The 25,752-nt window shown below is 52.5% G+C and overlaps 1 protein-coding gene across 1 annotated transcript; it reads right to left on the bottom strand.

Moving 5' to 3' along the window:
- Window positions 1-2,563: 2,563 nt before the first annotated feature.
- TMEM82 (transmembrane protein 82) lies at window positions 2,564-12,809 on the bottom strand. Its single transcript, XM_040326784.1, has 6 exons — window positions 12,592-12,809; window positions 9,835-9,907; window positions 9,276-9,450; window positions 6,665-7,073; window positions 4,635-4,822; window positions 2,564-3,488 (listed from the first exon to the last, which is right to left on the bottom strand). Exons 1-6 carry the CDS (start codon window positions 12,662-12,664, stop codon window positions 3,390-3,392), a joined length of 1,017 nt encoding a protein of 338 aa, XP_040182718.1. The 5' UTR covers window positions 12,665-12,809; the 3' UTR covers window positions 2,564-3,389.
- Between the last annotated feature and the right edge of the window lie 12,943 nt (window positions 12,810-25,752).

Genomic DNA, 25,752 nt, shown 5'->3' with positions numbered 1-25,752 from the left:
TGTTCTGATAGGATGATGGGAGTGATGAGTGTTCTGATAGGATGATGGGAGTGATGAGTGTTCTGATAGGATGATGGGAGTGATGAGTGTTCTGATAGGATGATGAGTGTTCTGATAGGATGATGAGTGTTCTGATAGGATGATGAGTGTTCTGATAGGATGATGGGAGTGATGAGTGTTCTGATAGGATGATGAGTGTTCTGATAGGATGATGGGAGTGATGAGTGTTCTGATAGGATGATGGGAGTGATGAGTGTTCTGATAGGATGATGAGAGTGATGAGTGTTCTGATAGGATGATGAGTGTTCTGATAGGATGATGGGAGTGATGAGTGTTCTGATAGGATGATGAGAGTGATGAGTGTTCTGATAGGATGATGAGAGTGATGAGTGTTCTGATAGGATGATGGGAGTGATGAGTGTTCTGATAGGATGATGGGAGTGATGAGTGTTCTGATAGGATGATGAGAGTGATGAGTGTTCTGATAGGATGATGGGAGTGATGAGTGTTCTGATAGGATGATAGGATGACGAGTGTTCTGATAGGATGATGGGAGTGATGAGTGTTCTGATAGGATGATGGGAGTGATGAGTGTTCTGATAGGATGATGGGAGTGATGAGTGTTCTGATAGGATGATGGGAGTGATGAGTGTTCTGATAGGATGATGAGTGTTCTGATAGGATGATGAGTGTTCTGATAGGATGATGGGAGTGATGAGTGTTCTGATAGGATGATGAGAGTGATGAGTGTTCTGATAGGATGATGGGAGTGATGAGTGTTCTGATAGGATGATGGGAGTGATGAGTGTTCTGATAGGATGATGAGAGTGATGAGTGTTCTGATAGGATGATGAGAGTGATGAGTGTTCTGATAGGATGATGGGAGTGATGAGTGTTCTGATAGGATGATGGGAGTGATGAGTGTTCTGATAGGATGATGAGAGTGATGAGTGTTCTGATAGGATGATGGGAGTGATGAGTGTTCTGATAGGATGATGGGAGTGATGAGTGTTCTGATAGGATGATGAGTGTTCTGATAGGATGATGGGAGTGATGAGTGTTCTGATAGGATGATGAGAGTGATGAGTGTTCTGATAGGATGATGAGAGTGATGAGTGTTCTGATAGGATGATGGGAGTGATGAGTGTTCTGATAGGATGATGGGAGTGATGAGTGTTCTGATAGGATGATGAGAGTGATGAGTGTTCTGATAGGATGATGGGAGTGATGAGTGTTCTGATAGGATGATAGGATGACGAGTGTTCTGATAGGATGATGGGAGTGATGAGTGTTCTGATAGGATGATGAGAGTGATGAGTGTTCTGATAGGATGATGGGAGTGATGAGTGTTCTGATAGGATGATGAGAGTGATGAGTGTTCTGATAGGATGATGGGAGTGATGAGTGTTCTGATAGGATGATGGGAGTGATGAGTGTTCTGATAGGATGATGAGAGTGATGAGTGTTCTGATAGGATGATGAGAGTGATGAGTGTTCTGATAGGATGATGGGAGTGATGAGTGTTCTGATAGGATGATGGGAGTGATGAGTGTTCTGATAGGATGATGGGAGTGATGAGTGTTCTGATAGGATGATGAGAGTGATGAGTGTTCTGATAGGATGATGAGAGTGATGAGTGTTCTGATAGGATGATGGGAGTGATGAGTGTTCTGATAGGATGATGGGAGTGATGAGTGTTCTGATAGGATGATGAGAGTGATGAGTGTTCTGATAGGATGATGAGAGTGATGAGTGTTCTGATAGGATGATGGGAGTGATGAGTGTTCTGATAGGATGATGGGAGTGATGAGTGTTCTGATAGGATGATGGGAGTGATGAGTGTTCTGATAGGATGATGAGAGTGATGAGTGTTCTGATAGGATGATGAGTGTTCTGATAGGATGATGGGAGTGATGAGTGTTCTGATAGGATGATGAGAGTGATGAGTGTTCTGATAGGATGATGAGAGTGATGAGTGTTCTGATAGGATGATGGGAGTGATGAGTGTTCTGATAGGATGATGAGAGTGATGAGTGTTCTGATAGGATGATGAGTGTTCTGATAGGATGATGAGAGTGATGAGTGTTCTGATAGGATGATGAGTGTTCTGATAGGATGATGGGAGTGATGAGTGTTCTGATAGGATGATGGGAGTGATGAGTGTTCTGATAGGATGATGAGAGTGATGAGTGTTCTGATAGGATGATGAGTGTTCTGATAGGATGATGAGAGTGATGAGTGTTCTGATAGGATGATGAGTGTTCTGATAGGATGATGGGAGTGATGAGTGTTCTGATAGGATGATGGGAGTGATGAGTGTTCTGATAGGATGATGAGAGTGATGAGTGTTCTGATAGGATGATGAGTGTTCTGATAGGATGATGGGAGTGATGAGTGTTCTGATAGGATGATGAGAGTGATGAGTGTTCTGATAGGATGATGAGAGTGATGAGTGTTCTGATAGGATGATGAGAGTGACGAGTGTTCTGATAGGATGGTGAGAGTAATGAGTATTCTGATAGGATGATGGGAGTGATAAATGTCTCCACATTTATAACACATACAATGCAGACTTTTGCTTTTATTATGATTTTAGAAATGGGTTCGGATGAGGGGACAGTTCGGGGTTAATGTTCTCGGATGTAGAAGGAGCGGACGTCCTCGGATCCTCGGATGTAGAAGGAGCGGACGTCCTCGGATCCTCGGATGTAGAAGGAGCGGACGTTCTCGGATCCTCGGATGTAGAAGGAGCGGACGTCCTCGGATCCTCGGATGTAGAAGGAGCGGAGGTCCTCGGATCCTCGGATGTAGAAGGAGCGGAGGTCCTCGGATCCTCGGATGTAGAAGGAGCGGACGTTCTCGGATCCTCGGATGTAGAAGGAGCGGAGGTCCTCGGATCCTCGGATGTAGAAGGAGCAGACGTTCTCGGATCCTCGGATGTAGAAAGAGCGGACGTTCTCGGTTCCTCGGATGTAGAAAGAGCGGACGTCCTCGGATCCTCGGATGTAGAAGGAGCGGACGTTCTCGGATCCTCGGATGTAGAAGGTGCGGACGTTCTCGGATCCTCGGATGTAGAAAGAGCGGACGTCCTCGGATCCTCGGATGTAGAAGGAGCGGAGATTCACGGATGTTCCTCCATGACGAGGTGAGGAAAGATTCCGCCATACAAATGTATCTCCCTTATCACAGGTTCATGCTCTCGGATCCTCGGATGTAGAAAGAGCGGACGTCCTCGGATCCTCGGATGTAGAAGGAGCGGACGTCCTCGGATGTAGAAGGAGCGGACGTTCTCGGATCCTCGTACTGCACCACAGTATGTGTGAGGGATCCTCTCTATAGGAGGAACATCCGCTGTGTCTATGTAACAGTCGTTTCTTTGCTCAGGGGGGTCAGTCTCTCTCCTCCTGGGGGGCTTCTATCTTCAGGGGTCTCCGGTGGTCTCGGGGGCCCGGGGCTCCTCTAGAATTGGATACTTTGATCCCATAATCCTGAAAGAGAAAATATGGCGGATCAATATAAATACACAGATCCTGATATGGGAGGAGCTCCGGTGACTCTGGATGGGCGAGTGCCACAGGTCAGCCGGAACCCCAATATTCAGAAAAATATATTTCAGCTGAAAATTTCCACCCATTCACTCCTGACCCCTGTGTTCTGTGTGTCACTCCTGACCCCTGTGTTCTGGGTGTCACTCCTGACCCCTGCGTTCTGGGTGTCACTCCTGACCCCTGCGTTCTGGGTGTCACTCCTGACCCCTGCATTCTGGGTGTCACTCCTGACCCCTGCGTTCTGGGTGTCACTCCTGACCCCTGCGTTCTGGGTGTCACTCCTGACCCCTGCGTTCTGTGTGTCACTCCTGACCCCTGCGTTCTGTGTGTCACTCCTGACCCCTGCGTTCTGTGTGTCACTCCTGACCCCTGCGTTCTGTGTGTCACTCCTGACCCCTGCGTTCTGTGTGTCACTCCTGACCCCTGCGTTCTGTGTGTCACTCCTGACCCCTGCGTTCTGTGTGTCACTCCTGACCCCTGCGTTCTGGGTGTCACTCCTGACCCCTGCGTTCTGGGTGTCACTCCTGACCCCTGCGTTCTGGGTGTCACTCCTGACCCCTGTGTTCTGGGTGTCACGCCTGACCCCTGCGTTCTGTGTGTCACTCCTGACCCCTGCGTTCTGGGTGTCACTCCTGACCCCTGCGTTCTGTGTGTCACTCCTGACCCCTGTGTTCTGTGTGTCACTCCTGACCCCTGCGTTCTGGGTGTCACTCCTGACCCCTGCGTTCTGTGTGTCACTCCTGACCCCTGTGTTCTGGGTGTCACTCCTGACCCCTGTGTTCTGGGTGTCACTCCTGACCCCTGCGTTCTGTGTGTCACTCCTGACCCCTGCGTTCTGTGTGTCACTCCTGACCCCTGCGTTCTGGGTGTCACTCCTGACCCCTGCGTTCTGTGTGTCACTCCTGACCCCTGCGTTCTGTGCGTCAGTCCTGACCCACGACCCCTGACACCCATCACCCCCCAAATCCTATGTACCCCCCAACAATCCTATGTACCCCCCAACAATCCTATGTACCCCCCAACAATCCTATGTACCCCCCACTCTTATCACATGACATATTGCTCGGCTATCATTGATCATCTCACCTCCTCTCTGCAAATCTCCAGCATCATCCCGCCGTACATCAGACACCAGATCTCTCCAATCAGAGACAAGAAAATGTGCAGAATGTCCGCCCACCGCCCCACCGTCATCATCAGGATCAGGAGACCCCCCATCCGGACACACACCGTCTGGAACGCCATCTGCTCTGTGGGGTGCTGGTGCTGCTCCTCTGCAAAATATACAAAGTCTGAGTCTCTATATACAGAGCCGAGGTATATACCCCCCATACAATACAGGTATATACCCCCCCATACAATACAGGTATATACCCTCCCATACAATACAGGTACATACCCCCCCATACAATACAGGTATATACCCCCCCATACAATACAGGTATATACCCCCCATACAATACAGGTATATACCCCCCATACAATACAGGTATATACCCCCCCATACAATACAGGTATATACCCCCCATACAATACAGGTATATACCCCTCCCATACAATACAGGTACATACCCCCCCATACAATACAGGTATATACCCTCCCATACAATACAGGTATATGCCCCCCCCATACAATACAGGTATATACCCTCCCATACAATACAGGTATATACCCCCCCATACAATACAGGTATATACCCCCCCATACCATACAGGTATATACCCCCCATACAATACAGGTATATACCCCCCCATACCATACAGGTATATACCCCCCATACAATACAGGTATATACCCTCCCATACAATACAGGTACATACCCTCCCATACAATACAGGTACATACCCTCCCATACAATACAGGTACATACCCCCCCATACAATACAGGTACATACCCCCCATACAATACAGGTATATACCCCCCCATACAATACAGGTATATACCCTCCCATACAATACAGGTACATACCCTCCCATACAATACAGGTACATACCCTCCCATACAATACAGGTACATACCCTCCCATACAATACAGGTACATACCCTCCCATACAATACAGGTACATACCCTCCCACACAATACAGGTACATACCCTTCCACACAATACAGGTACATACCCTCCCATACAATACAGGTATATACCCCCCCATACAATACAGGTACATACCCTCCCATACAATACAGGTACATACCCTCCCACACATTACAGGTACATACCCTCCCATACAATACAGGTATATACCCTCCCATACAATACAGGTACATACCCTCCCACACAATACAGGTATATACCCTCCCATACAATACAGGTACATACCCTCCCATACAATACAGGTATATACCCCCCCATACAATACAGGTACATACCCTCCCATACAATACAGGTACATACCCTCCCACACAATACAGGTATATACCCTCCCACACAATACAGGTATATACCCTCCCATACAATACAGGTATATACCCCCCCCCCCATACAATACAGGTATATACCCTCCCACACAATACAGGTATATACCCTCCCACACAATACAGGTATATACCCCCCCACACAATACAGGTACATACCCTCCCATACAATACAGGTATATACCCTCCCACACAGGACAGGTACATACCCCCCATACAATACAGGTACAGGGCCTCACATACAGGGTAGGGGGTATCTGGGTTGTTGGTGGGCACACAGGTGTCTACCAATCAGGAGGATCTGTGCTTCATTTTTTTTATTTTTTTAGAATGTAGAATTATATTTTGAGCAACAACTACTGAACATCAGTATTTACCAGAGATACATTTTCCAGCCAGTAGATGGCAGTGTTTATAAATGAGTAGCTGCATCTATGGTACGCTCTATGTCTTTTCCCTGAATAGTTTCCTGTTTCCTGCCTGCAGTTAAGCAGTGGACTGTGCACCGTCTGTTCTGTAAGGCTACTCTATATATAGAATGCTGGCAGATTTTACGAGGCCTGAATTGGTGGATAAAGCTGCGGCCCCCGAGCTGCTCACCTGTGGCCCCCATGTCCTCTGAATTCTTGGTGTAGTATATCTGCACCCCCCCCCCCCAGGGGCCCCTGTGGCGGTCCCCACCTCCCCACATTGGGGCTCACCTTGCATATAGATGACCAGCAGGGTGTAGCAGATGGTCAGCGGGGTCCAGAACCGGACGGCCTCCGACGTCGTCAGGAAATCTCGGTTGATCACGGCGACCGCCGCCAAATCCGACACCAGGAAGGCCACCTTCAGCGCCCGGCCCAGGAAGGGCGGCATGTCGTGCCAGCATGCCAGGAGACTCAGGCACACCCCGCAGTAACGCTCGCTGCTGTGCAGCCGGTACATCTCCCCAACGTGGCGGCACATCCGCCCCGTCTGCCACACGATCAGGGCGGAGAGGCCGGCGGCCAGCACCAGGTTCCAGGTGCGGTGCGGCGCCCCTTCGTGGAGGTAGTCCAGGCTGCAGGCGATGCCACAACCCAGCGAGAACTGGCAGAGGAGGAAGAGCTGTGAGCTCTGGGAGCCCTGCGGAGGGAGGGACACAGGTAAGTCACCGCCTACATATATAGACCCCGCCCACATACATATTCACCCCGCCCACGTACACATAAATATTCACCCACTATGCATATATAGACCCCGCCCACATACACAGACATATTCACCCCCTACATATATATAGACCCCGCCCACATACATATTCACCGAGCCCACATACACATAAATATTCACCCCCTACATATATATAGACCCCGCCCACATACACATACACATTCACCCCCTACACATATATAGACCCTGCCCACATACACATAAATATTCACCCCCTACATATATCTACCCCGCCCACATAAATATTCACCCCCTACACATATATAGACCCCGCCCACATACATATTCACCCCCTACACATATATACCCCGCCCACATACACATAAATATTCACCCCCTACATATATCTACCCTGCCCACATAAATATTCACCCCCTACACATATATAGACCCCTACATATATATATAGACCCCGCCCACATACATATTCACCCCGCCCACGTACACATAAATATTCACCCCCTACATATATATAGACCCCGCCCACATACACATAAATATTCACCCCCTACATATGTATAGACCCCGCCCACATACATATTCACCGAGCCCACATACACATAAATATTCACCCCCTACATATATATAGACCCCGCCCACATACACATAAATATTCACCCCCTACATATGTATAGACCCCGCCCACATACATATTCACCGAGCCCACATACACATAAATATTCACTCCTACATATATATATACCCCGCCCACATACACAAATATTCACCCCCTACATATATATAGACCCCGCCCACATACACAAATATTCACCCCTACACATATATATATATATATATATACCCCGCCCACATACACATAAATATTCACTCCTACATATATAGACCCCGCCCACATACACATGAATATTCACTCCTACATATATAGACCCCGCCCACATACACATAAATATTCACCCCCTACACACATATATATATATATACCCCGCCCACATACACATAAATATTCACCCCCTACACATATATAGACCCCGCCCACCTTCCAAAAATAGTAGCAGACATCTCCTGGTATATTAGAGCACCGATGCTGCCACCTGATCACTGGGGAGAACCCCACTTCACTGAGCCACCGAAGGAGGACAGAGGGAGGCCAGCTGTCACCCCAGGAGCTGGTGAGAGGCCGCTGGACAAACCCTATTGCACCCCAATAAAGAGGAACAATATTCTTTTCCTGGGACACCTATGCCTGGTTGGGAGGAACTTATCTTGAGCGCTTCAATGCTGGGATCGGGCCCCAATGTGCTGGCCAGCAGACTGTTACTGTAACATTGTCCCTTAGGCAGGACATCCCTAGTATAGAGTTTAGGGGTCATTCTCTGGACCATTGGCTTGTTCTCGGCTGTATACCCTAATTGCCACTGTTTATATATTTGCCTGCCCCGCCCACATACACATAAATATTCACCCCCTACATATATATAGGCCCCGCCCACATACACATAAATATTCACCCCCTACATATATATAGACCCCGCCCACATACACATAAATATTCACCCCCTACATATATATATATAGACTCCGCCCACATACACATAAATATTCACCCCCTACATATATATATAGACTCCGCCCACATACACATAAATATTCACCCCCTACATATATATAGACCCCGCCCACATACACATAAATATTCACCCCCTACATATATATAGACTCCGCCCACATACACATAAATATTCACCCCCTACATATATATAGACTCCGCCCACATACACGTAAATATTCACCCCCTACATATATCTTCCCCGCCCACATACACATAAATATTCACCCCCTACATATATATAGACTCCGCCCACATACACATAAATATTCACCCCCTACATATATATAGACTCCGCCCACATACACATAAATATTCACCCCCTACATATATATAGACCCCGCCCACATACACATAAATATTCACCCCCTACATATATATAGACTCCGCCCACATACACATAAATATTCACCCCCTACATATATATAGACTCCGCCCACATACACATAAATATTCACCCCCTACATATATATAGACTCCGCCCACACACATATATATATATATATAGACTCCACCCACAAACATGGCCCCTGTATACTAATATGGACCTTCTGCATGGACAGGATCATGGAGACGGCACGCAGAGAGAATTCCAGGACCACCAGAGCCCCCACCCGGGGCCCCAGCAGGGCATAGATGAGGCTGAGTAGCAGCAGGTGGAGCAGACCGCGGAGGCGGGACTGAGATCCGAGCCGCGGCGCTTTCTTCTCTCTCTCCGGATCACTGTGGGAGAGAAACCATCATTATTTATCACAGCAGCCAATCAGATTGCAGCTCTCGTGTTTCCAGCCCCCGGTCATACACGATGGACTCTATGGGAGCGCCATCTGCAGGGGGGCCTGGTCTACTGCCATACTAGAGAAAGGCCTAGGGTGACCACTTGTCCCGCATTGCCCGGGACAGTCCCGCATCGCCCGGGACAGTCCCGCATTTTGCAGGTCAATAAATTCCCGGAATGAAACTGACGCAGCGGTTCGCGATTCGCTGCATCGATTGCTGATGACATCATCCCAGCACGCCGCGTGGTGCCCCGCCTCTCTTGGAGAAACTCAGCAAGAGGTGGATAAAGCCCCTCCCCTCCCTAGTTGGGCGCTGAATACGACTTACTTGAGACATTTGATGAAGAGATAAACCCGCATCAGATTGTAGAGGACGGAGACGGCGCACGCCCCGACCACACCTGGAAGACAGAAGACAATCTCTGAGCGCGGGAACAACCAATCATTGGGGATCATCACAGCGATCACTGCAGACCAAGCAATGTTTACACTTACCTGGGAATACAGTGCCTGGAAAAAGTATTCATACCCCTTGAAATTTCCCCCATTTTGTCATCTCACAACCAAAAACGTAAATGTTCATCCCAACATGACACCCCCCCCACACCCATACCAGACCCCCATCCCAACATGACCCCCCATCCATACCAGACCCCCATCCCAGCATGAATCCCCCCATCCATACCAGACCCCCATCCCAACATGAACCCCCCCATCCATACCGGACCCCCATCCCAGCGTGAACCCCCCATCTATACCAGACACCCATCCCAGCATAACCCCCCCCATCCATACCAGACCCCCATCCCAACATGAACCCCCCCATCCATACCAGACCCCCATCCCAACATGACCCCCCCACCCATACCAGACCCCCATCCCAACATGAACCCCCCCCATTCATACCAGACCCCCATCCCAGCATGAACCCTCCCATCCATACCGGACCCCCATCCCAACATGAACCCCCCCATCCATACCGTACCCCCATCCCAGCATGAATCCCCCCATCCATACCAGACCCCCCATCCCAACATGAACCCCCCATCCATACCGGACCAGACCCCCATCCCAACATGAACCCCCCCATCCATACCAGACCCCCATCCCAACATGACCCCCCCCCCATCCATACCAGACCCCCATCCCAGCATGAACCCCCCCATCCATACCAGACCCCCATCCCAGCATAAATCCCCCCACCCATACCAGACCCCCATCCCAGCATAAATCCCCCCATCCATCCCAGCATGAACCCCCCCATCCATACCAGACCCCCATCCCAGCATGAATCCCCCCATCCATACCAGACCCCCATCCCAACATGAACCCCCCATCCATACCAGACCCCCATCCCAGCATAAATCCCCCCATCCATACCAGACCCCCATCCCAATATGAACCCCCCATCCATAGTTCTGGGTCAATGAGGACTAGTTAATTCTGGGTCACTGAGGACTAGTTCTGTGTCAATGAGGACTAGTTCTGTGTCGGTGAGGATTAGTTCTGGGTCAGTGAGGACTAGTTCTGGTCAGTGAGGACTAGTTGTGGGTCAGTGAGGACTAGTTGTGGGTCAGTGAGGACTAGTTCTGGGTCGGTAAGGACTAGTTCTGGGTCGGTAAGGACTAGTTGTGGGTCGGTAAGGACTAGTTCTGGGTCGGTGAGGACTAGTTCTGGTCGGTAAGGACTAGTTGTGGGTCGGTAAGGACTAGTTGTGGGTCAGTGAGGACTAGTTCTGGGTTGGTAAGGACTAGTTCTGGGTCAGTGAGGACTAGTTGTGGGTCGGGGAGGATTAGTTGTGGGTCAGTAAGGACTAGTTCTGGCTCAGTGAGGACTAGTTCTGGGTCGGTAAGGACTAGTTCTGGGTCAGTGAAGACTAGTTGTGGGTCGGTGAGGACTAGTTCTGGTCAGTGAGGAATAGTTCTGGGTCACTGAGGACTAGTTCTGGGTCGGTAAGGACTAGTTGTGGGTCGGTAAGGACTAGTTCTGGGTCGGTGAGGACTAGTTCTGGTCGGTAAGGACTAGTTGTGGGTCGGTAAGGACTAGTTGTGGGTCAGTGAGGACTAGTTCTGGGTTGGTAAGGACTAGTTCTGGGTCAGTGAGGACTAGTTGTGGGTCGGGGAGGATTAGTTGTGGGTCAGTAAGGACTAGTTCTGGCTCAGTGAGGACTAGTTGTGGGTCGGTGAGGACTAGTTCTGGGTCGGTAAGGACTAGTTCTGGGTCGGTGAGGACTAGTTGTGGGTCGGTGAGGACTAGTTATGGGTCGGTAAGGACTAGTTCTGTGTCGGTGAGGACTAGTTGTGGGTCGGTGAGGACTAGTTCTGGGTCGGTAAGGACTAGTTGTGGGTCGGTGAGGACTAGTTCTGGGTCGGTGAGGACTAGTTCTGGGTCAGTGAGGACTAGTTGTGGGTCGGTAAGGACTAGTTGTGGGTCAGTAAGGACTAGTTGTGGGTCAGTGAGGACTAGTTGTGGGTCAGTGAGGACTAGTTGTGGGTCGGTAAGGACTAGTTCTGGGTCGGTGAGGACTAGTTGTGAGTCGGTAAGGACTAGTTCTGGGTCGGTAAGGACTAGTTCTGGGTCGGTGAGGACTAGTTGTGGGTCGGTAAGGACTAGTTGTGGGTCGGGGAGGACTAGTTGTGGGTCGGTGAGGACTAGTTGTGGGTCGGTAAGGACTAGTTGTGGGTCGGGGAGGACTAGTTGTGGGTCGGTGAGGACTAGTTGTGGGTCGGTAAGGACTAGTTCTGTGTCAGTGAGGACTAGTTGTGGGTCAGTAAGGACTAGTTCTGTGTCGGTGAGGACTAGTTGTGGGTCGGTGAGGACTAGTTGTGGGTCGGTGAGGACTAGTTGTGGGTCGGTAAGGACTAGTTCTGTGTCGGTGAGGACTAGTTGTGGGTCGGTGAGGACTAGTTGTGGGTCGGTAAGGACTAGTTCTGTGTCGGTGAGGACTAGTTGTGGGTCGGTGAGGACTAGTTGTGGGTCGGTGAGGACTAGTTGTGGGTCGGTAAGGACTAGTTCTGTGTCAGTAAGGACTAGTTCTGGTCGGTAAGGACTAGTTGCAGACGGGTTAGTTATCATGTGGTCTCACCTTGTAGAAGAGAGTCCACACTGCCCCAGGGCAGCCCGGGGAGGAAGGAGGCCGGGTAGGAGAAGAGCCCCATGGCCTGGCTCTGTGTGGAGACTCTGCCTCCTCTGGCTGCACTCGGCTCCCTCCTGTCTGTTATTACAGAGTAAAGGTCACTGTGATGTCACTGAGCACACTCAGACATTAACCCCTCGCCGCCTCCCCCTGTGTGGCCCTTACAGAGGGGCCCCGACGTCTACAGAATAATGAGATCCCAGGGATGGACTTTATACTTCTCTATGCAGAGGACAGTTGTGGGCGGAGTCCCTCCATCGGACGCTCAGCGCAACGGACGCAACGCGTAAAACACGGGGACCCCAAATATCATCCCTACTCTGTGTGTTTATTCTTACAGAATACAGAAGAATTGTGCGCCCCGAAAGTTACAGAAAATCACCCGCGTGCTGGAAATTCTTTGCCTGTAAACAATGGCCCAGATTCAAGAACCAATTGCGCCTGTGTAACCATAGGTTACACGGCGCAATTGCTTACTTGCTCCGGCGTAGCGAATGCTCCTGATTCAGGAACCTCGTTACGCCGACTGCAGCCTAAGATATGCGCGGCATAAGGCTCTTATGCCCGCATATCTTAGGCTGCATTCTTGGGATGGCCGCTAGGTGGCGTTCCCGTTGTGGTCAGCGTATAGTTTGCAAATTGCATACTAACACCGATTCACAACGTTGCGCGAGCCCTGCGTACGCAGTTTACGTCGTTACAGCGGTTTCTGCGTAAGGCTGCCCATGCTAAAAGCAGAGGGAGGCTAATGCTACGTATACCCGTCGTTCCCGCGTCGCGAAGTTTAAATTTGACGTAGTTTGCGTAAGTGATCCGTGAATGGCGCTGGACGCCATTCACGTTCACTTTGAAGCAAATGACATCCTTGCGACGTCATTTGCCGCAATGCACGTCGGGAAAGTTTCCCGACGGAGCATGCGCTCTACGATCGGCGCGGGAACGCGCCTAATTTAAATCATTCCCGCCCCCTACGGGATCATTTACATTGCGCGCACTTACGCCGGGCAATTTTGCCGGCGCGCCCTCGCAATTTACGGAGCTACTGCTCCGTGAATCGAGGGCAGCGGCGCAAATTTGCGGGGGCGCAGGGCAAAAACGGTGCCCTGCGCCTACGCAAAAAATGCGCATATGTTACTGAATCTACCCCAATATAAACAACGACTGCAAAGAAATACAAGAAATCAGGAATCCTACAAGAGAAGTCCAAAGCGTTTCTCCATCATCCGCGCAAAATCATCAAAAACTGACCCGCGTGCTGGAAAACTGACCCGCGTGCTGGAAAACTGACCCACGTGCTGGAAAACTGACCCGCGTGCTGGAAAACTGACCCGCGTGCTGGAAATTTCATACATTATTAGAACCGGAAAATAAGAAGAGGAAGAAATCGACAGAAAAAAAAGAAATGAAGTGAAAGTTCAGCGTCACAAGTGTCAGTGAATCTCATCCCAGAGTCCCTACTGTGTGCAGGAGCAGAGCAAGGAATGGGGGAAGGTAGATGGACCGACAGTGGGGGACGGGCTGAAAGTTTCCTTATTACCATGATTTCAGATCCTGAGAGAGAGAGAAGGAGACTCCGCCCACAACAATGAATTAAAGTCACGCCCAGGAAAAACGATCGACTCATCCACCAATATTTATTGATCATAAAATGAAGGACGGCGGATCAATAGAGAGAGAAGATCGGGCCAATCAGATCTCAGAGCATCAATATTTACCGAGATCACCGGTCAGGGACGAGCGATTATCTGATTACACCCATTGTTTACTCCCCCCCCCCCATTGTGTACCCCCCTCCCCCCCATTGTGTACTCCCCCCTCCCCCCCCATGGACTCTGCACAGTACAACTTCTCTTGTCCTGATGTATTCTGCAGATTATCTCATCACAGATCTGCAGAGCATCGCTCCCTCCCAGGTCAGTATGGGAGAAGGCAATCAGAAAGCCTGGGAGTGGTCATGTGTGTAGCCCCGCCCCCTGGAGGTGTGCTCTCAGGTGTACAGGTGAGTGCTGTCATTGGACGGAGGTCAGGTGATCGGTGTGATGATTCTGTGCTGCTGTAATACAAACAAACTTGTATGTGGGCTCCTATCTACCACCCCCTTCTCCTGCTCTGGGGGCTCCTGTCTGTCCCCCTTTTCCTGCGCTGGGGGCTCCTGTCTGTCCCCCTTCTCCTGCGCTGGGGGCTCCTGTCTGTCCCCCCTTCTCCTGCTCTGGCGGCTCCTGTCTGTCCCCCTTTTCCTGCGCTGGGGGCTCCTGTCTGTCCCCCCTTCTCCTGCTCTGGCGGCTCCTGTCTGTCCCCCTTCTCCTGCGCTGGGGGCTCCTGTCTGTCCCCCTTCTCCTGCTATAGGGGCTCCTGTCTGTCCCCCTTCTCCTGCGCTGGGGGCTCCTGTCTGTCCCCCTTCTCCTGCGCTGGGGGCTCCTGTCTGTCCCCCTTCTCCTGCTCTGGGGGCTCCTGTCTGTCCCCCCTTCTCCTGCTCTGGGGCTCCTGTCTGTCCCCCTTCTCCTGCTCTGGGGCTCCTGTCTGTCCCCCTTCTCCTGCTCTGGGGCTCCTGTCTGTCCCCCCTTCTCCTGCTCTGGGGGCTCCTGTCTGTCCCCCTTCTCCTGCTATGGGGGCTCCTGTCTGTCCCCCCTTCTCCTGCTATGGGGGCTCCTGTCTGTCCCCCCTTCTCCTGCTCTGGGGGCTCCTGTCTACCACCCCTTCTCCTGCTCTGGGGGCTCCTGTCTGTCCCCCTTCTCCTGCTCGGGGGCTCCTGTCTGTCCCCCTTCTCCTGCTCTGGGGCTCCTGTCTGTCCCCCCTTCTCCTGCTCTGGCGGCTCCTGTCTGTCCCCCTTCTCCTGCGCTGGGGGCTCCTGTCTGTCCCCCTTCTCCTGCTATAGGGGCTCCTGTCTGTCCCCCTTCTCCTGCGCTGGGGGCTCCTGTCTGTCCCCCTTCTCCTGCTCTGGGGGCTCCTGTCTGTCCCCCCTTCTCCTGCTATAGGGGCTCCTGTCTGTCCCCCTTCTCCTGCTCTGGGGCTCCTGCCTGTCCCCCCTTCTCCTGCTCTGGGGCTCCTGTCTGTCCCCCCTTCTCCTGCTCTGGGGGCTCCTGTCTGTCCCCCATTCTCCTGCTATGGGGGCTCCTGTCTGTCCCCCTTCTCCTGCTCGGGGGCTCCTGTCTGTCCCCCCTTCTCCTGCTATGGGGGCTCCTGTCTGTCCCCCCTTCTCCTGCTATGGGGGCTCCTGTCTGTCCCCCCTTCTCCTGCTCTGGGGGCTCCTGTCTACCACCCCTTCTCCTGCTCTGGGGGCTCCTGTCTGTCCCCCTTCTCCTGCTCGGGGGCTCCTGTCTGTCCCCCCTTCTCCTGCTCTGGGGCTCCTGTCTGTCCCCCCTTCTCCTGCTCTGGGGCTCCTGTCTGTCCCCCCTTCTCCTGCTCTGGGGGCTCCTGTCTGTCCCCCTTCTCCTGCTCTGAGGCTCCTGTCTGTCCCCCCTTCTCCTGCTATGGGGGCTTCTGTCTGTCCCCCTTCTCCTTCTATGGGGGCTCCTGTCTGTCCCCCCCTTCTCTTGCTATGGGGGCTCCTGTCTGTCCCCCTTCTCCTGCAATGGGGGCTCCTGTCTGTTCCCCCTTCTCCTGCTTTGGGGGCTTCTATCTGCCCCCCCCCTTCTTCTTTTATGGGGGCTCCTGTCTACCCCCCCTCAGCTGCTTTGAGGGCTCCTGTCTGACCCCCCTTCTCTTGCTCTGGGGCTCCTGTCTGTTCCCCCTTCTCCTGCAATGGGGGCTCCTGTCTGTTCCCCCTTCTCCTGCAATGGTGGCTCCTGTCTGTCCCCCCTTCTTTTGCTATGGTGGCTCCTATCTGCCCCCCCTTCTCCTGCTTTGGGGCTCCTGTCTGACCCCCCTTCTCCTGCTATGGGGGCTCCTGTCTGTCCCCCTTCTCCTGCTCGGGGGCTCCTGTCTGTCCCCCCTTCTTTTGCTATGGTGGCTCCTATCTGCCCCCCCTTCTCCTGCTTTGGGGCTCCTGTCTGTCCCCCTTCTCCTGCTTTGGGGCTCCTGTCTGTCCCCCTTCTCCTGCTTTGGGGCTCCTGTCTGACCCCCCTTCTCCTGCTATGGGGGCTCCTGTCTGTCGCCCCTTTTCCTGCTATGGGGGCTCCTGTCTGTCCCCCTTCTCCTGCTATGGGGGCTCCTGTCTGTCCCCCCTTCTCCTGCTATGGGGGCTCCTGTCTGTCCCCCTTCTCCTGCTCGGGGGCTCCTGTCTGTCCCCCCTTCTCCTGCTCTGGGGCTCCTGTCTGCCCCCCCTTCTCCTGCTATGAGGGCTCCTGTCTGTCCCCCATTCTCCTTCTATAGGGGCTCCTGTCTGTCCCCCTTCTCCTGCTCTGGGGGCTCCTGTCTGTCCCCCCTTCTCCTGCTCTGGGGGCTCCTGTCTGTCCCCCCTTCTCCTGCTCTGGGGGCTCCTGTCTGTCCCCCCTTCTCCTGCTTTGGGGCTCCTGTCTGTCCCCCCTTCTCCTTCTATGGGGTCTCCTGTCTACCCCCCCCCTCACCTGCTGAGGGGGCTCCTTTCTACCCCTCTCACCTGCTATGGGGGCTTCTGTCTGTCCCCCCTTCTCCTGCAATGGGGGCTCCTGTCTGTCCCCCCTTCTCCTGCAATGGGGGCTCCTGTCTGTCCCCCTTCTCCTGCAATGGGGGCTCCTGTCTGTCCCCCCTTCTCCTGCTATGGGGGCCTCTGTCTGTCCCCCCTTCTCCTTCTATGGGGGCTCCTGTCTGTCCCCCCTTTTCCTGCTTTGGGGGCTCCTGTCTGTCCCCCTTCTCCTGCTATGGGGGCTCCTGTCTGTCCCCCCTTCTCCTTCTATGGGGGCTCCTGTCTGTCCCCCCCTCTCCTTCTATGGGGGCTCCTGTCTGTCCCCCCTTCTCCTTCTATGGGGGCTCCTGTCTGTCCCCCTTCTCCTGCTATGGGGGCTCCTGTCTGTCCCCCCTTTTCCTGCTTTGGGGGCTCCTGTCTGTCCCCCCTTCTCCTTCTATGGGGGCTCCTGTCTGTCCCCCCTTTTCCTGCTTTGGGGCTCCTGTCTGTCCCCCCTTCTCCTTCTATGGGTTCTCCTGTCTACCCCCCCCCCCTCACCTGCTGAGGGGGCTCCTGTCTACCCCTCTCACCTGCTATGGGGGCTCCTGTCTGTCCCCCCTTCTCCTGCTATGGGGGCTCCTGTCTGTCCCCCTTCTCCTGCTCTGGGGGCTCCTGTCTGTCCCCCTTCTCCTGCTCTGGGGGCTCCTGTCTATTCCTAAAGTCCCCCCCCGGGTCCTACAAGAGAGAAGGCTGCCATATGCAATATCCAGCAACTTTTCACAGTCAGTTAACCTAAATCCCTGGCTCTGGGCCACTTTTCAAGGCAGCCAGGAGGGCCGGTATTTTCTGCGAGTTTGGGACACGGAGCTCCTGATAGGGGGAACTCTGGTACTGATCCATTAGAGGGGGGGGGGGGGGGGGTACAGACACAGTCCCGGATCTTTGTGTACATAGAGAAGGAAGTGTTGTGCATCCCATAATCCCCCATCCCCCTCCAATCTGTTTTCCTTCAATAAGACAAGCCAATGGACTTGTTACTGTTTAAAAATTGGAAAATGCGTGTTGCTTGGCTGTGCAGGAATAGGGGGCCCCAAAAATCCAGGGGCCCCTCCGTTGTACATCGCTCCAGCCTATGGTGGACACAGTGCTGTTGCCCCTAGACAGGCGGTGGAGGTGTGAAGGTTGAACTGTCTGTGCTCCCTACACTCCGCCCATTGCGTTCTCCATCCCGGCCTCTGCGGACACTGATTGGTCGCCTTTAGTCTCCATGTTGGGATCCTTTTCTCTTCTGGACGGTTCTCTGTAGTCTTCTCCCGGTCCGGGCAGCACCCGGGATCAGGAATAGGGAAGACCTCTGGAAGCTCGGCCAGAAAAATAAACGTCTTTTTATTGCAGTGTGTGTGCCGGGATTGGATGAAGTCTTCCAATGTGGGGACCGTCACCATGAACCCGACTGACATTTCCGTTGTACGGGATTGGCTGATCACACAATCAGCAGAATGGAAGACCAGATGAGGGGGGCAGTAAGTTGTGTGCCCTTCCGAGAGGGGGGGGGGACGGTAAGTTGTGTGCCCTTCCGAGAGGGGGGGGGGGCGGTAAGTTGCGTGCCCTTCCGAGAGGGGGGGGGGCGCGGTAAGTTGTGTGCCCTTCCGAGAGGGGGGGTGGTAAGTTGTGTGCCCTTCCGAGAGGGGGGGGTGGTAAGTTGTGTGCCCTTCCGAGAGGGGGGGGTGGTAAGTTGTGTGCCCTTCCGAGAGGGGGGGGGTGGTAAGTTGTGTGCCCTTCCGAGAGGGGGGGGGGGGGAAGTTGTGTGCCCTTCCGAGAGGGGGGGGCAGTAAGTTGTGTGCCCTTTTGAGGGGGGGGTGGTAAGTTGTGTGCCTTTCCGAGAGGGGGGGGCGGTAAGTTATCTGCCATTACGATAGGGGGGGCGGTAAGTTGTGTGCCTTTCCGAGAGAGGGGGGGGGGGCGGTAAGTTGTGTGCCCTTCCGAGAGGGGGGGGCGGGTAAGTTGTGTGCCCTTCCGAGAGGGGGGGCGGTAAGTTGTGTGCCCTTCCGAGAGGGGGGAGGACGGTAAGTTGTGTGCCCTTCCGAGAGGGGGGAGGACGGTAAGTTGTGTGCCCTTCCGAGAGAGGGGGGGGCGGTAAGTTGTGTGCCCTTCCGAGAGGGGGGGGGCGGTAAGTTGTGTGCCCTTCCGAGAGGGGGGGGGGGGCGGTAAGTTGTGTGCCCTTCCGAGAGGAGGGGGGGGCGGTAAGTTGTGTGCCCTTCCGAGAGAGGGGGGTGGTGGTGGTGGTAAGTTGTGTGCCCTTCCGAGAGGGGGGGGGGGGGCGGTAAGCTGTGTGCCCTTCCGAGAGGGGGGGGGGGCGGTAAGCTGTGTGCCCTTCCGAGAGGGGGGGGGGGGGTGGTAAGTTGTGTGTCCTTCCGAGAGAGGGGGGACGGTAAGTTGTGTGTCCTTCCGGGAGGGGGGGGGGGGCGGTAAGTTGTGTGTCCTTCCGGGAGGGGGGCGGGCGGTAAGTTGTGTGCCCTGCAGACGGGGGGGTCGATATGTCTAATTATCTAGCATTAGAGAGGTAATTTCTCTGCCATTCCGAGATGGGACAGTGAGGGAAGTTCTGTGGCAATCCAGAAGGGGGCGATGTGGTCATTTATCTTCCATTCGGTGCGACATATAAATGTAGAAGTCGGTATTTCTACCAATAGCGGAGATGTGACGTGACACAGGAACACGGCTTATAGACACCGTATTCTCCTATCTCCGTAATCAATCAAGGACTGATGATCAATTCTCATCCTCGTAGGTGGATCACCTCACTGAGCCCCAGCCACTCTGTCTACAGGCCCCTCGGGGGCGGGGACTCGGACTTAACACCCAGAATCACCACGAGGACAAGCAGCCGGAAGGTCCAATCATAGGAGGTTTTCACACGCAAAGTGAGTGCGGGATTCTGTGTGCGTGGGCGGGATTCTGTGTGCGTGGGCGGGATTCTGTGTGCGTGGGCGGGATTCTGTGTGCGTGGGTGGGACATCGGGAAAGCCCTCCCTTTGCGGGACAGTCCCGCCTGCTCAGGGACGGTTGGGAGGTATGCAGAAGGCGTCAAAACGTCTCCCAACCATTGGCTTCTGTGTCAGAGATCGGAGGAATAGATTGTTTTTTCTCATAGTTGCAGAGAGATGGAAATATTTCTTTCTCGTCGTCCACATTTTGGGGTACACCTAGAATTCATGAGAGATTCTCGGATTGGTTGTATGGAGCCTCCTCCCGCCCACCAGGTGGTGATTGGACTGATGTGTTGGGAATCCCGTCCCCGCCATCAGAACCTTTTGTGACCCATTTACCTCCGGTTAGATGGGAATATGGAACGGATCTACGGGCTGAGTAAGGAACCCCCCCCCCCCTCCCCAAGGGTTGAATAGCCGAGTCCGGCCCACATTTCTCAAGTCCGGCCCACATTTCTCAGTACAATGGATGGGGGCTCAGTCCCACACACAGTGGCCTAGATTCAGGTAGATTTGCGCCCTCTTACGGAGGCGCAGCGTACCGTTTTTACGCTATGCCTCTGTAAATTCCGTGCGCTACGCTTCATTCACGAAGCAGTAGCTCCGTAATTTCCGCGGGCGCTCCGTAAAAATGGCCGGCGTAAGCGCGCGTAATTTAAATTATCCCGTAGGGGGCGTGGATCATTTAAATTAGGCGCGTTCCCGCGCCGAATGTAGTGCGCATGCTCCGTCGGGGAACTTTCCCGACGTGCATTGCGGTAAATGACGTCGCAAGAACGTCATTTGCTTCAACGTGAACGTAAATGGCGTCCAGCGCCATTCACGATTCACTTACGCAAACGATGTAATTTTTAAAAATCGCGACGCGGGAACGACGGGTATACTTAGCATTGGCTGCCCCTGCTAATAGCATGGGCAGCCTTACGCAGAAACCGACGAACGCAAACGACGTAAAATGCGTACGCAGGGCACACGTACGGTTGTGAATTGGCGTTAGTATGCAATTTGCATACTCTACGCTGACCACTACGGGAACGCCACCTAGCGGCCATCGTAAGAATGCAGCCTAAGATATGAGGGCATAAGAGCCTTATACCACGCATATCTTAGGCTGCAGTCGGCGTATCGAGGTTCCTGAATACAGAAAAGTCGATACGCCGGCGCAACTAAGCAATTGCGCTGCGTAACTATGGATACGCAGCGCAATTGCTTACTGAATCCACCCCAGTGAGTTCTTAACTGGTGGATTGCAAATATTTGTGCCATGTTCCCATTGGCCAGTGGCGGCCGCTCCATTAGGGGTGCCGCCCCCCCCCATCATCCATGCGCCCAGCCTATAGGTGTGCACAGCATATTGCGTTAGGGTGTGCGCCCCAAAGCTCAAACACACATGTATATATACTGATGGTGCAAGTAGAGCAATGGATGGGTTGTTGCGGCAGAGATCGGTGCCCGTGGGGCAGTGGATGGGTTGTTACGGCAGAGATCGGTGCCCGTGGGGCAGTGGATGGTGTCAGTAGTTTTTATTTTTATTATTTAATTTTTTACAATTTTATTTTTGTAAATATTTTTTTTTTACAGCTCTGGTGAAATGTCGGGGTTCTAAATAGGGGGAATCTGCACCACACAGGGTGATTAGGGTGTGCCCACACACACCTGGCACACCCTGTGCGCACACCTATGGCCCAGCCCCTAATCTACATGCAGGGCGCCGGACACATGGATTTTTTTTTTCTTTAAGCACGTGATTAGAGCCAGAGGCTCCAATTGCCTTCAAAAAAAGGGTGGGCTCGGGGCGCAAAGCACTGCGCCCCAAGCCCCACCCACTTGTGTGACAATAGCGAAACAATATTCGCTAATGTCTTCCTGCTTCTTCCTCCCGGGCCAATCAGGAAGCGGGTCCTAAAACCCGATTGGCCAGGGAGTCTTGGGACTCGGGACCCGCTTCCTGTTTCGGCCCTCCTAAGGTAAGGCCGGGGGCTGATCGCTGCCTTCCCGCCCGTCTCCCGCGGCTGGTCCTCCAAATATTGAGCACCAACCAGCACTGTCATCGGCAGGATAAACCTCGGGAAAGTTTATTTCTGTTTTTACCTTTTTATTTTCGTAGATACACTTAGTAGATCGTTTTTGTCGTTTTTATGTACTTGCCACTTTTAAGATAATAAATGATAAAAATAATCGGTGTCTTGTGTGTAGGAAGTGAGGCCCCCGACCCCCGGAGAGGTGATTGTGTCCAAGCTCCTTGCTAATCCATATGCCATTGCCCCGTGTGCTTGTAGATTGTAAACAGTGGGGTAGATTCAAAGAGCAATTGCGCCTGTGTAACCATAGTTACGCAGCGCAATTGCTTACCTGCCCCGGCGTATCGAATGCTCCTGATTCAGGAACCTTGTTACGCCGACTGCAGCCTAAGAAATGACTGGCATAACGCTCTTATGCCCGCATATCGTAGGCTGCATTCTTGCGATGACCGCTAGGTGGCGTTCCCATTGTGGTCAGCGTATAGTATACAAATTGCATACTAACGCCGATTCACAACCCTACGCGAGCCCTGCGTACGCAGGGTTTCGCGTAAGGCTGCCCCTGCTAATTGCAGGGGCAGCCAATGTTACGTATACCCGTCGCAAAGTTTAAATTTTACGTAGTTTGCGTAAGTGAATCGTGAATGGCGCTGGACGCCATTCACGTTCACTTTGAAGCAAATGACGTCCTTGCGACGTCATTTGCCGCAATGCACGTCAGGAAAGTTTCCCGACGGAGCATGCGCACTACGTTTGACGCGGGAACGCGCCTAATTTAAATGATCCACGCCCCCTACGGGATCATTTAAATTACGCGCCCTTACGCCGGGCAGTTTTCCGGAGCGCACACGCAATTTACGGAGCCACTGCTCCGTGAATCGCGCGTAGCGCAGGAAATTTACGGAGGCGCAGCGGCAAAGCGGTGCGCTGCGCCTCCGTAAAAAAAGGGGCAAAGCTACCTGAATGTACCCCAAGCAGATCTGTCAGAGATCTGTGTGTGTGTGGGGTGGCCAGATATCCTTTCTTGTGAGCCTGGTGTGGGGGGAGGGGGGTTGTGCATGGACAGTGGAAACCGTTATCATCGCCGGGGGTTCCGGCTTGTAGGACAGCTTGAGAAATGCTAAAAGTTTCCTAGACCCCCTGCCCCCCAACCCTTCGAGTGCCAGATTGCATGAAAATACTTGTATCTGCCGGTGTGGGGTCAGCCAGCCAGACTGGAGTGGTGGCCAGAGGCAGTGTGGGCTGTGACAGTGCATCACAGACAGTCTTACTTGCATGAAGTATGCTCCTCCTCATTCTCTCCTTCTTCAAACAAGGTCCTTGTGCCAGTTGCTGGGCGCCCGTCACAGAGGGTATCATATGTTCTCTGTCATTCCGAGAGGGTAAGGTAAGTTCTCTACCATTGGGAGAGGGCACAGTAAGGTAAGTTCTCTTGCATTAGGAGAGGGCACAGTAAGGTAAGTTCTCATCCATTGCAAGGGCACAGTAAGGTAAGTTCTCTTCCATTAGGAGGGCACAGTAAGGTAAGTTCTCTACCATTGGGAGAGGGCACAGTAAGGTAAGTTCTCTTCCATTGGGAGAGGGCACAGTAAGGTAAGTTCTCTTCCATTAGGAGAGGGCACAGTAAGGTAAGTTCTCTACCATTAGGAGAGGGCACAGTAAGGTAAGTTCTCTTCCATTGGGAGAGGGCACAGTAAGGTAAGTTCTCTACCATTAGGAGAGGGCACAGTAAGGTAAGTTCTCTACCATTAGGAGAGGGCACAGTAAGGTAAGTTCTCTTCCATTGGGAGAGGGCACAGAAGGGTAAGTTCTCTTCCATTGGGAGAGGGCACAGTAAGGTAAGTTCTCTTCCATTGGGAGAGGGCACAGTAAGGTAAGTTTTCTTCCATTAGGAGAGGGCACAGTAGGGTAAGTTCTCTTCCATTGCAAGGGCACAGTAAGGTAAGTTCTCTTCCATTGAGAGAGGGCTATTTCCTCTCTGCACACGCATGATCGGTGGTTTAGCGGATGTGCGCTCATGACGTCTCTGTGTGCCTGATAAACATTGATGTGATGACGTGAGAAACACCTGCAGATCAGCTCCCCTCATCAGGAACTCTGCTCATTGGTTATTCTATTATTATCGTATCGTGATGTTATATTCATGTATTGTATTGTGTTGTTGTTGTTGTTGTTGTTGTATTGTATTCATGTATTGTATTGATGTATTGTATCGTGTTGTTGTTGTATTGTATTGTGATGTTGTTGTTGTATTATATTCAATTATTGTATCGTATCGTTGTTGTATTATATTCATGTATTTAAATAACCCTGTTGGAAGGGAAATCCTTATCCGGTCACCTGCTGGGTGGAGCTCACTTCCTATGGAGGAGGTCACATGCTGTGACATCACTTCCTATGGAGGAGGTCACATGCTGTGACATCACTTCCTGGGGGGATTTCTAATAAAAGGAGCCTGTGAGGGCGTCGGCGGGCGGTGATCGCTGGGATGCCGAGGTGATAAGAACAGCGTGGTGACGTCTCTTGACTTGAATGAATGGCGAGTGAATTTTAGCTTAAGAAGCATTATTATTGCATTTAGATGAAGTGTGTGCTCTGCAGACAACCTACTTTGCCACGAATCTTAAATCTCGGCTCTTGCTTTTTGATTTTTTTTTCTCCTTTGTGACTCTTTTTATTCTTGAAATAGAAGAACGAACACCCAAGTGTTTAAACCCTAAATCTCTTCCACGACGGGTTTTCCTGACCTCGTGTGCAAAATCTGGATCTCTGCCGACCGTCTAACACCAGCAAAGAGCCGTCGCTCAATATAAGAAACGAGACCGCTGCATTGAAAGTCATCAAACACTCTACAGAGCCTACGAATCAGACTAGGTCTCTGATTGGAACCCGGATTTCCACAGCAATACACTGCCCTGCCATCTAAATCCAAAGAGTCTGAGAACGATGAGTCTCATTCCTTCCCCCCAATCCCGCTTTCTGCCCTAATGACCTTCTATGGATCCAAGGCCACTCCATGAATCACCATCAACACTGAGCATGAGGAATCGGCGATCAATTGAGTCTGAGAACGATGAGTCTCACCCCTTCCCCCGACGACCCCGGTGTGATGGACCTACCAGGAATCCAAGGCCACTATTGAAGGCCACTCCATGACTTGGCACACATCGGCATTGATTATAAGGAATCGGCGATCAATTGTCGGAAAGCTGGCTGGTGACCTCGGAGAACCTAATCTAGAAGAAAAAATATTCTAAGTCCCACTTTTTGTTCACTTGGTAAAATGATTGGCATGTAAAGTGCAGATCATTTAACATTGAAGAAGTTAGGGCAGTGCCGGGGCAAGGTCATCCAGCGCCCAGGGCAAAGATGCCAAACTGTGCCCCTCCTTTCCCTTAGGGTGCCCCCCCCATCCCTGCAATTAACCATTGCGCCAGGGGCGACTGACCCTCCGCCCCCCCCCCCTGAGTTAGGGAATTACGTTTTCTTGATGTTAAGGGACCAGCTCCTGACCCATCAAGTCTGAGCTCGGCTCTGGTGTAGAGGTTAAGCAGCCGGCTGGTGACCCGGCCATGTT

This window comes from Rana temporaria, chromosome 10, assembly GCF_905171775.1.
Source record: "Rana temporaria chromosome 10, aRanTem1.1, whole genome shotgun sequence".
Taxonomy (NCBI): domain Eukaryota; kingdom Metazoa; phylum Chordata; class Amphibia; order Anura; family Ranidae; genus Rana; species Rana temporaria.
Note: the sequence above shows the minus strand (reverse complement) of the source record. Positions and strands in the feature narration are given on the sequence as shown.

Excerpts from the sequence above, each read along its gene's own strand:
- TMEM82 (XM_040326784.1), bottom strand. The coding sequence starts at position 12,664 with ATGGGGCTCTTCTCCTACCCGGCCTCCTTCCTCCCCGGGCTGCCCTGG. Across the intron at positions 9,908-12,591 it reads TGTGGACTCTCTTCTACAAG|GTGTGGTCGGGGCGTGCGCC; the intron begins GTGAGACCACAT and ends TCTGTCTTCCAG. Across the intron at positions 3,489-4,634 it reads TGGAGATTTGCAGAGAGGAG|GATTATGGGATCAAAGTATC; the intron begins GTGAGATGATCA and ends TTTCTCTTTCAG.